Consider the following 14,201-nt stretch of genomic DNA (forward strand, 5'->3'; position numbering starts at 1 on the left):
TCAGTTCAGATGAAGAGATGTGTGCTACCTAGATCAGATCAGAGATGTGTGCTACTCAGATCATATCAGATGAATTGATGTGTGCTACTCAGATCAGATCAAGAGATGTGTGCTACTCTGATCAGATCAGATGGTGGGATGTGTGCTACTCTGATCAGATCAGATGGTGGGATGTGTGCTACTCTGATCAGATCAGATGGTGGGATGTGTGCTTCTCTGATCAGATCAGATGATGGGATGTGTGCTACTCTGATCAGATCAGATAATGGGATGTGTGCTACTCTGATCAGGTCAGATGATGGGATGTGTGCTACTCTGATCAGATCAGATGATGGGATGTGTGCTACTCTGATCAGATCAGATGGTGGGATGTGTGCTACTCTGATCAGATCAGATGGTGGGATGTGTGCTACTCTGATCAGATCAGATGATGGGATGTGTGCTACTCTGATCAAATGAAGAGGTAGTAGAGCCAGTAGAAGACATTAACCGCCAGGAAGGTGAGGGGGAAGACGGTGCGAGCATGGCGGTCGATGTTGTGAGGGTTCTCTACACTAAACACAGACACCGCACGCCGCGCCGCGTTCTTAACCGACGTCAGACCACACCCCTTCCCCGGCTTCTTCTCTGTAGCCTCGGCCTCGCTGACACTCATCCTCGATTGGTCAACAAGATCCTTTTGGGTGGAGCCTAGCTCCAGGACCTGATTTGGTTGGCTGGAGCTGACCATGTGCATGGTACCGTTTCCTTTGGAGTTATCAAACTCCTGAAGGAGCTCCTGGGGAGAAGAGAGACATTTTGTGGAGGGGGGGATCTCATCTTAGAAATATGGTAGACAAATGCACATTTATACATACACACTCTGCATTGTTGGGGATGGACCCATCACTGTTAGTCTGCACCTGTTGTTTACCAAGCTTGCGACAAATGGCATTTGATTTCATTTGACACACACACACTTTTCTCCATTTGACCCACCCTGTGTATGTCTCCTACGGTTTGGTGCTGCGTGGTACAGAAGTGGGCGCAGGCGTACTCCAGCAGCGCCCCAAAGATGAAGGTGAAACAGATGCCCAGGTACACGTCTATGGCCTTGATGAAACAGTTGGCGTTGGGGAGAGAGGTACGGGCACCCATCATAAGAGTAGTCATCGTCAGTACTGTGGTCACACCTGGAGAATCATAATAATGACAGTCATCGTCAGTACTGTGGTCACACCTGGAGAATCATTATAATGACAGTCATAGTCAGTACTGTGGTCACACCTGGAGAATCATTATAATGACAGTCATAGTCAGTACTGTGGTCACACCTGGAGAATCATAATAATGACAGTCATCGTCAGTACTGTGGTCACACCTGGAGAATCATTATAATGACAGTCATAGTCAGTACTGTGGTCACACCTGGAGAATCATTATAATGACAGTCATAGTCAGTACTGTGGTCACACCTGGAGAATCATTATAATGACAGTCATAGTCAGTACTGTGGTCACACCTGGAGAATCATTATAATGACAGTCATAGTCAGTACTGTGGTCACACCTGGAGAATCATTATAATGACAGTCATAGTCAGTACTGTGGTCACACCTGGAGAATCATTATAATGACAGTCATAGTCAGTACTGTGGTCACACCTGGAGAATCATTATAATGACAGTCATAGTCAGTACTGTGGTCACACCTGGAGAATCATTATAATGACAGTCATAGTCAGTACTGTGGTCACACCTGGAGAATCATTATAATGACAGTCATAGTCAGTACTGTGGTCACACCTGGAGAATCATAATAATGACAGTCATCGTCAGTACTGTGGTCACACCTGGAGAATCATTATAATGACAGTCATAGTCAGTTGTAATACACCTAGATGGATGGGTGTATGGATGAGGAATGGAACTTGCTTGTACTCTATACTCAGATGAATGAATATGTAAGTGACAGGGTTAATACACACACGCAGTGTGACTGACCGATGCAGGTGCGTGCGGGGACAGATGATTGGCTGATCCAGAAGGAGACCCAGGAGAGCACCACCAACAAAGTAGAAGGGGCGTATGTCTCCAGGATAAAGAACAACACGTTCCTGCGCAGAGCAAAGTGGAGCACCAGCTTCGGGTACAGCCCTGTATACACACACACACACACACACACACACACACACACACACACACACACACACACACACACACACACACACACACACACACACACACACACACACACACACACACACACACACACACACACACACAGGCAGGCCCGCAGACACAAAGCATGCGCGAACAGGTTAGAAGCAGTTATCTGACTCTATAGTGTCGTACTTGGTGAGGTAGACCAATAGACTGTAAGGTAAGTTATGTTTACACGCACGCACACACACACACACACACACACACGCACACACACACAAACACACACAGGTACCTGTTTCATAGACAGCCTCAGAAACAGATGTGTAGTAACTCTCAACACTGTACTGGGCCAGACGCAGTGTCTCCAGACCCTTCACTGAGTCATTCCCTCTAGTCCAGTAGAATATTACATCCTGTAGGTTATATCCCCCTGGAAACACACACAATAACACACTTATCCTCCATGGACATGTTTAACTATAGTAGGACCAGAAGTCTCCACAAGAATAGTAAACAAACAAACAAACATTTGACCAACTGGTGACATTTTGTTAGTCCCCACGAGGTCAAAAGCAATTTTGAGGGAGTTTAGGGTTCAGCTTAGATTTAGTGTTAGAACTACGCTAAAGGTTAGGGTTAGGGTAAGAGTACGGGTTAGGTTTAGGTTTAGGGATAGGGAAAATAGGATTTTTGAATGGGACTGAATTGTGTGTCCCCACAAGGTTAGCTGTACAAGACTGTGTGCGTGTGTGTGTGTGTGCGTGCGCGTGTGCGTGGGCTACTCACAGCTCTCCAGCTGCAGGGTGCACACCTGTCTGTCCATTGGGTACTTAGTCAGGTCCATGTTGCAGGCGATGGTCGCTGTTATTCTGTGATGGGGAGGGTGGGGAGGGTGGGGAGATTGGGGTGGTGAGAGAGAGAGATGGAGTGAGATATAGAGAGCGATAGATACAAAGGTGGTGTGTAGACAGCTGGGCTGTGGACAACCTGTTGATAGACAGCTGGGCTGTGGACAACCTGTTGATAAACAGCTGGTCTGTGGACAACCTGTTGATAGACAGCTGGGCTGTGGACAACCTGTTGATGCACCTTACGGTCATCCAGTTGGAAAGGGAATAGTTTTTGCAGAGCGGGTTAGATGCACAGGAATGGAGTCTACTCTTGGGGAGTATGAAATGGAATGGTATGTTTATTGTTATGCCAGAGACAACGTGGTCTGTTCAGAGTTGGCGAGGCTTGTGGATGGAGCTGACCTCTACACATAGAGATTGGCTGTGGGGCACCTTCAGCTCTATGGAGGTGAGGGTCCAACCTGGGCTACTGAGATCCAGTGTAAAGACAATAAGTCTCTTCTCTTACACTGTAACACCTCAGCCAGAGAAGAACACACCCGTTTCCCTGGTAACGCTGCTGGACTGACCTGCTCACAGCCTGATGATGTGAGGCTGGTTGCTGTGCAGGTACACTGGAGATGTACAACAGGATAGGATGGTGGAGGATTGTGAGACATCTTCAGTGGGAAATGAAGCATGCAGCTGTAGTATGTAGACAACTGTACCGTGGCTCTGCTGTTTCAATAGTAAATTCCTCTGGTTACAAATGGTCTGGGATGTAGATAACTACCATGGCACTGAGCCTGCACTCAGGGGGTAAGAAAGGGAGTATTTTGATGACGGTGTTATACAACATCTCTCTGTTAACATAACCTGCTCAGATCTTCTGTTCCAGCCTAATATCTCCCTGAATGTCTCACTGGGATGGGTCTCCAGGGGCCAGAAGTGTTCACCATCACCTGCTCCATTCAGCCACTGTACCCAGGAGGCTCCGTCCTCCTCACATCCACCGGCTCCAACAGAACCCAGACCCAGCCAGCTGTCAATCACTCTGCTGCCTTCTTCTTCCTTAATGTAGATGACTTTCCACCAATGGAAATACAGCTGTGTTCCTGAGAATTATGTTTTCTCTCTTAACCTCCTCTGAGACTGAGCTCCTCTCCCTCACTGTCACAGGTAACTGACCCAGACTTTTTATACTTTGTTATTAAAAGATTTTCCACAGATGGACATGATCAATTCTCCTCATTGTCAAATGTGTTTCTGTTGAAGCCTCTCCTCTGACAGATTTACTACAGACTGGTCGTAATGCTGCTGATATTGGTGACGACCACCTGGGCCCTCTGTCTGTACTTCAACACCACCAGGTCCCTCTATCTGTACTTCAACACCACCAGGTCCCTCTATCTGTACTTCAACACCCCCACGGCCCTCTGTCTGTACTTCAACACCACCACGGCCCTCTATCTGTACTTCAACACCACCAGGGCCCTCTATCTGTACTTCAACACCACCACGGCCCTCTGTCTGTACTTCAACACCACCATGTCCCTCTATCTGTACTTCAACACCACCACGGCCCTCTATCTGTACTTCAACACCACCAGGTCCCTCTATCTGTACTTCAACACCCCCACGGCCCTCTGTCTGTACTTCAACACCACCAGGTCCCTCTATCTGTACTTCAACACCCCCACGGCCCTCTGTCTGTACTTCAACACCACCAGGTCCCTCTATCTGTACTTCAACACCCCCACGGCCCTCTGTCTGTACTTCAACACCCCCACGGCCCTCTGTCTGTACTTCAACACCACCAGGTCCCTCTATCTGTACTTCAACACCCCCACGGCCCTCTGTCTGTACTTCAACACCACCTGGGCCCTCTATCTGTACTTCAACACCCCCACGGCTCTCTGTCTGTACTTCAACACCACCAGGTCCCTCTATCTGTACTTCAACACCCCCACGGCCCTCTGTCTGTACTTCAACACCCCCACGGCCCTCTATCTGTACTTCAACACCACCACGGCCCTCTATCTGTACTTCAACACCACCAGGGCACTCTATCTGTAATTCAACACCACCACGGCCCTCTATCTGTACTTCAACATCACCAGGGCCCTCTATCTGTACTTCAACACCACCACGGCCCTCTATCTGTACTTCAACACCACCACGGCCCTCTATCTGTACTTCAACACCACCACGGCCCTCTATCTGTACTTCAACACCACCACGGCCCTCTATCTGTACTTCAACACCACCACGGCCCTCTATCTGTACTTCAACACCACCACGGCCCTCTATCTGTACTTCAACACCACTAGGGCCCTCTATCTGTACTTCAACACCACCACGGCCCTCTATCTGTACTTCAACACCACCACGACCCTCTATCTGTACTTCAACACCACCACAACCCTCTATCTGTACTTCAACAGCCCCAGGACCCTCTATCTGTACTTCAACACCACCAGGGCCCTTTATCTGTACCTCACCACCAGGGCCCTTTATCTGTACTTCAACACCACCAGGGCCCTTTATCTGTACTTCAACACCACCAGGGCCCTCTATCTGTACTTTAACACCACCAGAAGGAAGAGTAGAGAGGAGAGAAGAGTGTGGAGATGGTGTCCCTGCAGGGGCGAGCTGAGGCCGGGCCGTTAGGAGAGGAGAGGAGAGGAGAGGAGAGGAGAGGAGAGGAGAGGAGAGGAGAGGAGAGGAGAGGAGAGGAGAGGAGAGGAGAGGAGAGGAGAGGAGAGGAGAGGAGAGGAGAGGAGAGGAGAGGAGAGGAGAGGAGAGGAGAGGAGAGGTGGAGTGGAGAAGTTTCCTAGAATGCTTTGATGTTGATATTCATTATCAAATAGTTTAAACCAAAAGTTGGTTAAAACCAGGTTTGTCATTTGAGATTGTTTATTGTTGCTTTTGTTACTTTTTCAATTGTATCTATTCATTGATAGTTTTTTAATGTACATTATTGTTTAGTTAGGACACATGTTAAATATTAATGTTTTTTTTATGATTATCCTGTAAGTTTTTTAATTAGTTAAATTCAAATCCAATGACAAAAAGGGCAGGGTTTAAAATGATGTTTTATGGCTACACTTCATTATGTCTTACTACGCTTTAGATCTTTACAAGATACTTTTAATCATTGTTTTTAGTTGTATACTGTATATCACAGGCGGCTGGTGGCACTTTAATTGGTGAAGATGGGCTCCTCATAGTAATGGCTAGAATGGAATGAAGGGAATGGTATCAAACACGTTTCCTTGTACTTGATACCATTCCATTCATATACGTCTCTACAGCTAAATAACTGGACTGACCGCCTGCTCTGATTCTCCACATCTTAGCACACATGCACTCACTCATACACACACCCACACAGACATACACACATCCACATACACACACACATACACATATACATTCATGCTACACACACACATCACAACTGCTGTTACCAAACTCCTACTTTACTGCTCACTTTATACACTTGCCCCCCAACCCCCCTTCTCCAATACATGTAAAATGTATAATTCTATTGTACTGCCATTTACTTTATGTTCGTATTCTTATATTTTATTATTTATTATTGTTGTTGTGTTGTCTAGAAGGAACCTGCCAGTAAGCATTTCATTGGACAATGTATACCATGCATATCCCGTACATACGACTAATAACACTTGAAGATTGAAACTAGAAGATTTTAGCTTTTACACCTTTTATCATCTGTTGGTTTTTAAACTGCTTTTTCTATAAAAAAAATAAAAAGTGTATTTTCATGAAGAACTCTCCTGTCTTTTCAAGAGGTTTGTGTCACGACTTCCGCCAAAGTCGGTCCCTCTCCTTGTTCGGGTGGTGTTCAGTGGTCGACGTCACCGACCTTCTAGCCATCAATGATCCATTTTTCATTTTCCATTGGTTTTGTCTTGTCTTCCTTCACACCTGGTTCCAATCCCATCAATTACATGTTGTGTATTTAACCCTCTGTTTCCCCTCATGTCCTTGTCGGAGATTGTTTTATTGTATGTTATGTGCAAGTCATGTGTCGGTGTGCAACGGGTTTTTGTACCCACTTATATTATTTTTTGTATATTTTGGTTTTGGAGTTTTATGAGCACTTATTAAACAACTCTGTTTATTCCAAGTTCGTTTTCCTGCGCCTGACTTCCCTGTCACCGACACGCACCCATTACAGTTTGACTGACATGGAGAGATAAAGAAGTGGGACTTGATAAGTAACTTATAAGACATGGAGAGGTAAAGAAGTGGAACTTGATAAGTAACTTATAAGACATGGAGAGGTAAAGAAGTGGGACTTGATAAGTAAGTTATGACATGGAGAGGTAAAGAAGTGGGACTTGATAAGTAAGTTATAAGACATGGCGAGGTAAAGAAGTGGGACTTGATAAGTAACTTATAAGACATGGAGAGGTAAAGAAGTGGAACTTGATAAGTAACTTATAAGACATGGAGAGGTAAAGAAGTGGGACTTGATAAGTAAGTTATGACATGGAGAGGTAAAGAAGTGGGACTTGATAAGTAAGTTATAAGACATGGCGAGGTAAAGAAGTGGGACTTGATAAGTAACTTATAAGACATGGAGAGGTAAAGAAGTGGGACTTGATAAGTAACTTATAAGACATGGAGAGGTAAAGAAGTGGAACTTGATAAGTAACTTATAAGACATGGAGAGGTAAAGAAGTGGGACTTGATAAGTAACTTATAAGACATGGAGAGGTAAAGAAGTGGAACTTGATAAGTAACTTATAAGACATGGCGAGGTAAAGAAGTGGGACTTGATAAGTAACTTATAAGACATGGAGAGGTAAAGAAGTGGGACTTGATAAGTTATAAGACATGGAGAGGTAAAGAAGTGGGACTTGATAAGTAAGTTATAAGACATGGAGAGGTAAAGAAGTGGGACTTGATAAGTAAGTTATAAGACATGGAGAGGTAAAGAAGTGGGACTTGATAAGCAACTTATAAGACATGGAGAGGTAAAGAAGTGGGACTTGATAAGTAACTTATAAGACATGGAGAGGTAAAGAAGTGGGACTTGATAAGTTATAAGACATGGAGAGGTAAAGAAGTGGGACTTGATAAGTTATAAGACATGGAGAGGTAAAGAAGTGGGACTTGATAAGTAAGTTATAAGATTCAAGCGGTCCATTTAGCTTGATGTGTTCATGACATATCCCTGTGTGATTTATCATAGTTTCATAACACTCTATGACTATATTGACAAATGTTTATAAGGCAATTTAACACACATAATAACAACAATTTCATCTTAGTAACAGTAGTAATATAATAATGATTTCATCTTAGTAACAGTAGTAATATAATAATGATTTCATCTTAGTAACAGTAGTAATATAATAATGATTTCATCTTAGTAACAGTGTTGGTAATGATAGGTCAGTAATGTGTATAGTAGACTAAAGCATAGGGAACAGTTCATGTTTGGTCAGTAGTAATATAATTAAGCAATAATGCATGAGGGGGTGTGGTATATGGCCAATATACCACGGCTAAAGGCTGTTCTTAGGACACAGCCCTTAGTCGTGGTATATTGGCCATATACCACAAACCCCCAAGGTGCTTTATTGCGATTATAAACTGGTTACCAACGTAATTAGAGCAGTAAAAATAAATGTTTTGTCATACCCATGGTATACGGTCTGATATACCACGGCTGTCATCCAATCAGCATTCAGGGCTCGAACCACCCAGTTTATAATAATATAATAATACATGCCATTAAGCTGACGCTTTTATCCAAAGTGAATCACAGTAAGGCATACATTTTTTACGTACGGGTGGCCCCAGAAGGATTCCGACCCACAACCCTTGGCTTCGCCAGCGCCATGCTCTAGCGACTGAGCCACAAGTACACAAGACACTAGTATGTACCGTAGAGCATAGAGAACGGTCCCGTTGCTGAAGATCCGTATGAGACGGTTCTCCACGGTGACGTCATGCAGGAAGGAGCGTTTGGAGTCTGGAATGAAGGTGTCTGGGATCCAGAGGAGGGAGACTAGTCGTCCATCCACACTCACACTCTCATTCCCTGGGAACACCAGCCGGGAGTCCCTCCAACGCTGACGCAGGAAGATAGTGGCTGTGTAGTCCTGAGGACCAGGTGAGTGAGAGAGAGAGAGAGATGTACACATTAAAACAGACATGCATGCAAGCAGACCCAAACACACATCCACACACATCCACACAGGTTCAACATTACCATATTGATTTCTGAGATGGCATCAATGCTGGCGATATCCAGACTCATCCCAATCTCAACAGGGCCCTCTGGAGAGGGAGAAGAGAGAGAGAGACTGTTATAGCACTTCAGTAGTGTGTGTGTGTGTGTGTGTGTGTGTGTGTGTGTGTGTGTGTGTGTGTGTGTGTGTGTGTGTGTGTGTGTGTGTGTGTGTGTGTGTGTGTGTGTGTGTGTGTGTGTGTGTGTGTGTGTGTGTGTGTGTGTGTGTGTGTGTGTGTGTGTGTGTGAGAGAGAGAGTGTGTGTGAGAGAGAGAGTGTGTGTGAGAGTGTGTGTGTGTGTTAACTCTCCTCACCATTGACGTTGTAGTGGTTATATCCCTTCATTAGTTTGTTTGTGTGTGTGTGTGAGAGAGAGTGTGTGTGAGAGTGTGTGTGTGTTAACTCTCCTCACCATTGAAGTTGGGCCTCATGTAGCGGTTATATCCCTTCATTAGTTTCTGGATGGTGGGATGCAGCTGGGAGCCATTCGAGTCCTCCCAGTGGTGACTCTCAGGGAGCATGCATCCACTGTAGGAGAGAGAGAGAAGAGGTGGAGGGGAGAAGAAAAGAGAAGAAGAGAGGTGTGGAATATGAGCTAGCCACCTGTAAGATCAGTAACTGTGAGATTAGTACCAATATGAGAACCACTGTGTATTCAAGTCCTTCCATATAATCTCCTGATTCACCCTGACCCATGACCCCTGACTTCTCACCTCTGAGTTAGCACCATGCCCAGGGTCAGGAAGGTCAAAGGGTGGGTAGGTATCATGATTAGGCTGTCAAAGGTCACCAAAGGTCAGCAGCTGTGGACAGAGATAGAGATAACAGAGCTGAGAAACAGGAAGTGAATAAGTCTACTGGTTTTCTTGCTAGATATACAGACAACATGTTGATTGTTACGCAACTAGGGGCATATTCATTAGAGAGAAAATACTAAAAGTACCATTTTTATTGGGCAATGATACCCGTTTCAGGCCGTTTTCTTCCTTTTAGTGCCTGGTGTTGTTATAGCCCTGGTTCTTAAAGGAAAGGTTTTGAATGTTGTATTGATTTGTGCATTTCTAGGTTTTCATGTGTATCTGACTTATTGGTGTTCAAGCAGGTAGAAATCCATCCGGTATGACGTAGCACCGTGATAAAGTCTCTCTCACTACACTGGAAGTCAATAGGAATATAACTTTCAGGTCTAAAGTCTGTCATACATGTCCGATTTCAATACCGGCTGATGTCATAATGACAGAGGTTGTCTTCTTGAGAATGAGCCACTGATCATATTTTTGCGATATTCCTACCTCAAGAAAGATTTAATTTAACAGAGAGTCTAGGACATTTTTCTAATTGGCTGCCTGTTTAGTCCAGGGTGCGTTGCATTGTGCCGTTGCCAGAGATAATATAGAAAGTATACAGGAATCCAAGGAATGAAGGAACGTAGACTGTCGATCTATTGTGCTCAGGTTGTCATGCTGCACCACGCGGTTGCTAGGCCAATCATCACGCGATCCCTTCTCAAAGTGTATGTGTCGAGGAAATAGGCCTATTGCGTAATGTCACGATTTCAAAGCTATACGTTATTTCAGATAGCAAGTTAATAATCTCACATCTAGGAAAAGATTTTGACGATATTGGTACTAATGTTGGGTTATTGAGCTAGGGCCCAATAGACTCCCATTCAACTCAATTCAATTCAAGGTGCTTTATTGGCATGGGAAACATGTTTACATTGCCACGGCAAGTGAAATGGATAAACAAAAGTCACTCTGACTGAGCTCCAGAGTACCTCTGTGGAGATGGGAGATCCTTCCAGAAGGACAACCATCTCTGCAGCACTCCACCAATCAGGCCTTTATGGTAGAGTGGCCAGACAGAAGCCACTCCACAGTAAAAGGCACATGACAGCCCACTTGGATTTTGCCAAAAGGCACCTAAAGATTCTCTGGTCTGATGAAACCAACATTGAACCCTTTAGCCTGAATGCCAAGTGTCACGTCTGGAGGAAACCTGGCACTATCTCTATGGTGAAGTATGGTGGTGGCAGCATTAGGCTGTGTGGATGTTTTTCAGCGGCAGGGACTGGCAGACTTGTCGGGATCGAGGCAAAGATGAATGGAGCAAAGTAAAGAGAGATCCTTGATGAAAACCTGCTCCGGAGCACACAGGACCTCAGACTGGGGCGAAGGTTCACCTTCCAACAGGACAACGATCCTAAGCACACAGCCAAAACAATGCAGGAGTGGCTTCGGGACCAGACTCTGAATGTCCTTGAGTGGCCCAGCCAGATCCTGGACATGATCCCAATCGAACATCTCTGGAGAGACCTAAAAACAGCTGTGCAGCAACGCTCCCCATCCAACCTGACAGAGCTTGAGAGTATCTGCAGAGAAGAATGGGGGAAACTCCGCAAATCCGCATCATACCCAAGAATAATTGATGCTGTAATTGCTGGCAAAGGTGCTTCAACAAAGTACTGAGTAAAGGGTCTGATTACTTATGTAAATATAAATGTAAATGTACATGTTTTCAGTCCCAAAAAATGTAGCTAACATTTCAAAAAAACTGTTTTTGCTTTGTCATTATGGGGTATTGTGTGTAGATTGACGAGGAAAAAAATATATTTTATCAATTTTAGAATAAGGCTGGAACATAACAAAATGTTGAAAAAGTCAAGGAGTCTGAATACTTTCCTAAGGCACTGTACAATATATGGGTTCTTCTCTGGTTGCCCTTTTCTTGTGGCAACAGGTCACACATCTTGCTGCTGTGATGGCACACTGGTATTTCACCCAATAGATACAGGAGTTTATCAAAATTGGATTTGTTTTCACGTTCTTTGTGGGTCTGTGTAATCTGAGGGAAATATGTGTCTCTAATATGGTCATACATTTGGCAGGAGGTTAGGAAGTGCAGCTCAGTTTCCACCTCATTTTGTGGGCAGTGTGCCCATAGCCTGTCTTCTCTTGAGAGCCATGTCTGCCTACAGCGGCCTTTCTCAATAGCAAGGCAATGCTCACTGAGTCTGTACATAGTCAAAGCTTTCCTTAATTTTGGATCAGTCACAGTCGTCAGATATTCTGCCACGGTGTACTCTCTGTTTAGGGCCAAATAGCATTCTAGCTATTTTGTTAATTCTTTCCAATGTGCCAAATAATTATATTTGTGTTGCTGTCCTGGGGATCTGTAGGGTCTGTTTGTGTTTATGAACAGAGCCCCAGGACCAGCTATCTTAGGAGACTCTTCTCCAGTTTAATCTCTCTGTAGGTAACGGCTTTGTTAAGGAAGGTTTGGAAAGGTTTAAGGAAGGTTTCCTTTTAGGTGGTTGTTGAATTTAACGGCTCTTTTCTGGATTTTGATCATTAGCTGGTATCGGCCTAATTCTGCTTTGCATACATTATTCCTTGAAGGAGAACGCTCCTTGTCCCAGAATAGCCAATAATGCACTGCGCGGCCCATGATGTAGGCTGGGCAACGTTTCCCATCTCCTCAAAAGTATATCTACCGTTGCGAATGTCAGACTGCACTCTGTGAGGCACATCGATCTGTAGGTTGAACATGGTGAGATTATAAACTCCTAAATTGATAGTGCAGTTTATTTAGGTGATTTTACAGCTAACTAGCTACTTTACATGCTGATAGTCTTTGGTGTTACTGTGTGTATCTTAATTTGCTAGCTAGCTACCCAGCCCCTAGAGAAAGCATCACATTGAGAATTTTATAGTCGACTTGAGCTGCAACATATTTTCAAAACGATGTTGCTACCAACCTTCTTATAATGCCAAAATGAAACATTTGTCCATAAAAAATATTGTTCTCACATATTAGTGTTATTTAACACTGTGAATTTAAAGAATTAGGTGTTTTGGGTGGATTTTTCCTTTAAGAGATGAAGGATGTTTTGATCTTTTGCCCTGGTTAAACACCTGCTTAAACACCTGATTCAGCTAATCAATAAGGCATCAATAAATCATCAATATCACACACACAAACATTCACACGCACGCACGCACGCACGCACGCACGCACGCACGCACGCACGACACACACACACACACACACACACACACACACACACACACACACACACACAGAAGGACCCACACAGGGAGACATGCGAGCGAGCAACTGCACAGTACACTCCAAAAGTCATACTCATCCTTCACCACCAGATGGCAGCATCAACCCATCACAAGGGACAAGACTTCCTTTGTGGTATTACAGTAGAGGTCTCATGAGATGGTTATATACTGTATTAGTGTGAAGTGTCAGTGTCCCAGTCCTCTGAAATACAACAACATTTGGTAACACTTTATTTGGATATTCCATCTGTAGATGCTCTACAGACTATTTACTGACTATCAGCAACTTTTCAACTAACTATCTACTAACCCTACCCTAGCCTAACCTTAATCCTTATCCTAACCATAATGCTTACCCTAAATCTAACCTTAATCCTTACCCTAACCCTAATGCTTACCCTAAATCTAACCTTAATCCTTACCCTAACCCTAATGCTTACCCTAAATCTAACCTTAATCCTTACCCTAACCCTAATGCTTACCTTAAGTCCAACCTTAATCCTTATCCTAACCCTAAGCAATTAAAATAAACAACAAACAAAAGTGAGAAGAAACTAATTTAACATCAACAAAAAACTATTAGATTTAACAGCAAACAAAGGTTTAACAGCAAACAAAGGTTTAAAAAAAGATAAAGACATTTCAAGTATTATGTTATCAGCTATGTACAGTGTTTTAGCTGTGTAGTACCAATGGTCTCTCTCTCTCATCAATGTCAGCAGGGCTGGCCCCTACTGATTTATAAAGCTCATTATCCCACTTACTGTATATCAAGTTCATCACAGTTAGTGATGGCATCTAAACTACCTTGTAGAACCACTACACAGCTTCTAGAACCTTCATCACACAGCTTCTAGAACCTTCACCACACAGCTTCTAGAAACTTC

The 14,201-nt window shown here is 44.1% G+C and overlaps 2 protein-coding genes across 2 annotated transcripts; both read right to left on the reverse strand.

The window, feature by feature from the left end:
- Window positions 1-413: 413 nt before the first annotated feature.
- Window positions 414-1,152, reverse strand: LOC123744803 (gamma-aminobutyric acid receptor subunit pi). The gene is made up of 2 exons (XM_045724990.1): window positions 979-1,152; window positions 414-778 (listed from the first exon to the last, which is right to left on the reverse strand). Exons 1-2 carry the CDS (start codon window positions 1,150-1,152, stop codon window positions 452-454), a joined length of 501 nt encoding a protein of 166 aa, XP_045580946.1. The 3' UTR covers window positions 414-451.
- Window positions 1,153-1,777: 625 nt separating this feature from the next.
- Window positions 1,778-10,013, reverse strand: LOC106612140 (gamma-aminobutyric acid type A receptor subunit pi). Its single transcript, XM_045724991.1, has 8 exons — window positions 9,958-10,013; window positions 9,657-9,772; window positions 9,227-9,294; window positions 8,899-9,116; window positions 2,930-3,012; window positions 2,436-2,573; window positions 1,982-2,134; window positions 1,778-1,830 (listed from the first exon to the last, which is right to left on the reverse strand). Exons 1-8 carry the CDS (start codon window positions 10,011-10,013, stop codon window positions 1,778-1,780), a joined length of 885 nt encoding a protein of 294 aa, XP_045580947.1.
- Between the last annotated feature and the right edge of the window lie 4,188 nt (window positions 10,014-14,201).

This window comes from Salmo salar, chromosome ssa09, assembly GCF_905237065.1.
Source record: "Salmo salar chromosome ssa09, Ssal_v3.1, whole genome shotgun sequence".
Classification (NCBI taxonomy): domain Eukaryota; kingdom Metazoa; phylum Chordata; class Actinopteri; order Salmoniformes; family Salmonidae; genus Salmo; species Salmo salar.

Coding starts and splice junctions, on each gene's coding strand:
- LOC123744803 (XM_045724990.1), bottom strand. CDS start 1,152: ATGACTACTCTTATGATGGGTGCCCGTACCTCTCTCCCCAACGCCAAC. Junction 779..978: donor CCGTAGGAGACATACACAGG/GTGGGTCAAATG, acceptor TCTTCTCCCCAG/GAGCTCCTTCAGGAGTTTGA.
- LOC106612140 (XM_045724991.1), bottom strand. CDS start 10,013: ATGATACCTACCCACCCTTTGACCTTCCTGACCCTGGGCATGGTGCTA. Junction 9,295..9,656: donor CATGAGGCCCAACTTCAATG/GTGAGGAGAGTT, acceptor CTCCCTCTCCAG/AGGGCCCTGTTGAGATTGGG. Junction 2,135..2,435: donor TGAGGCTGTCTATGAAACAG/GTACCTGTGTGT, acceptor GTGTGTATACAG/GGCTGTACCCGAAGCTGGTG.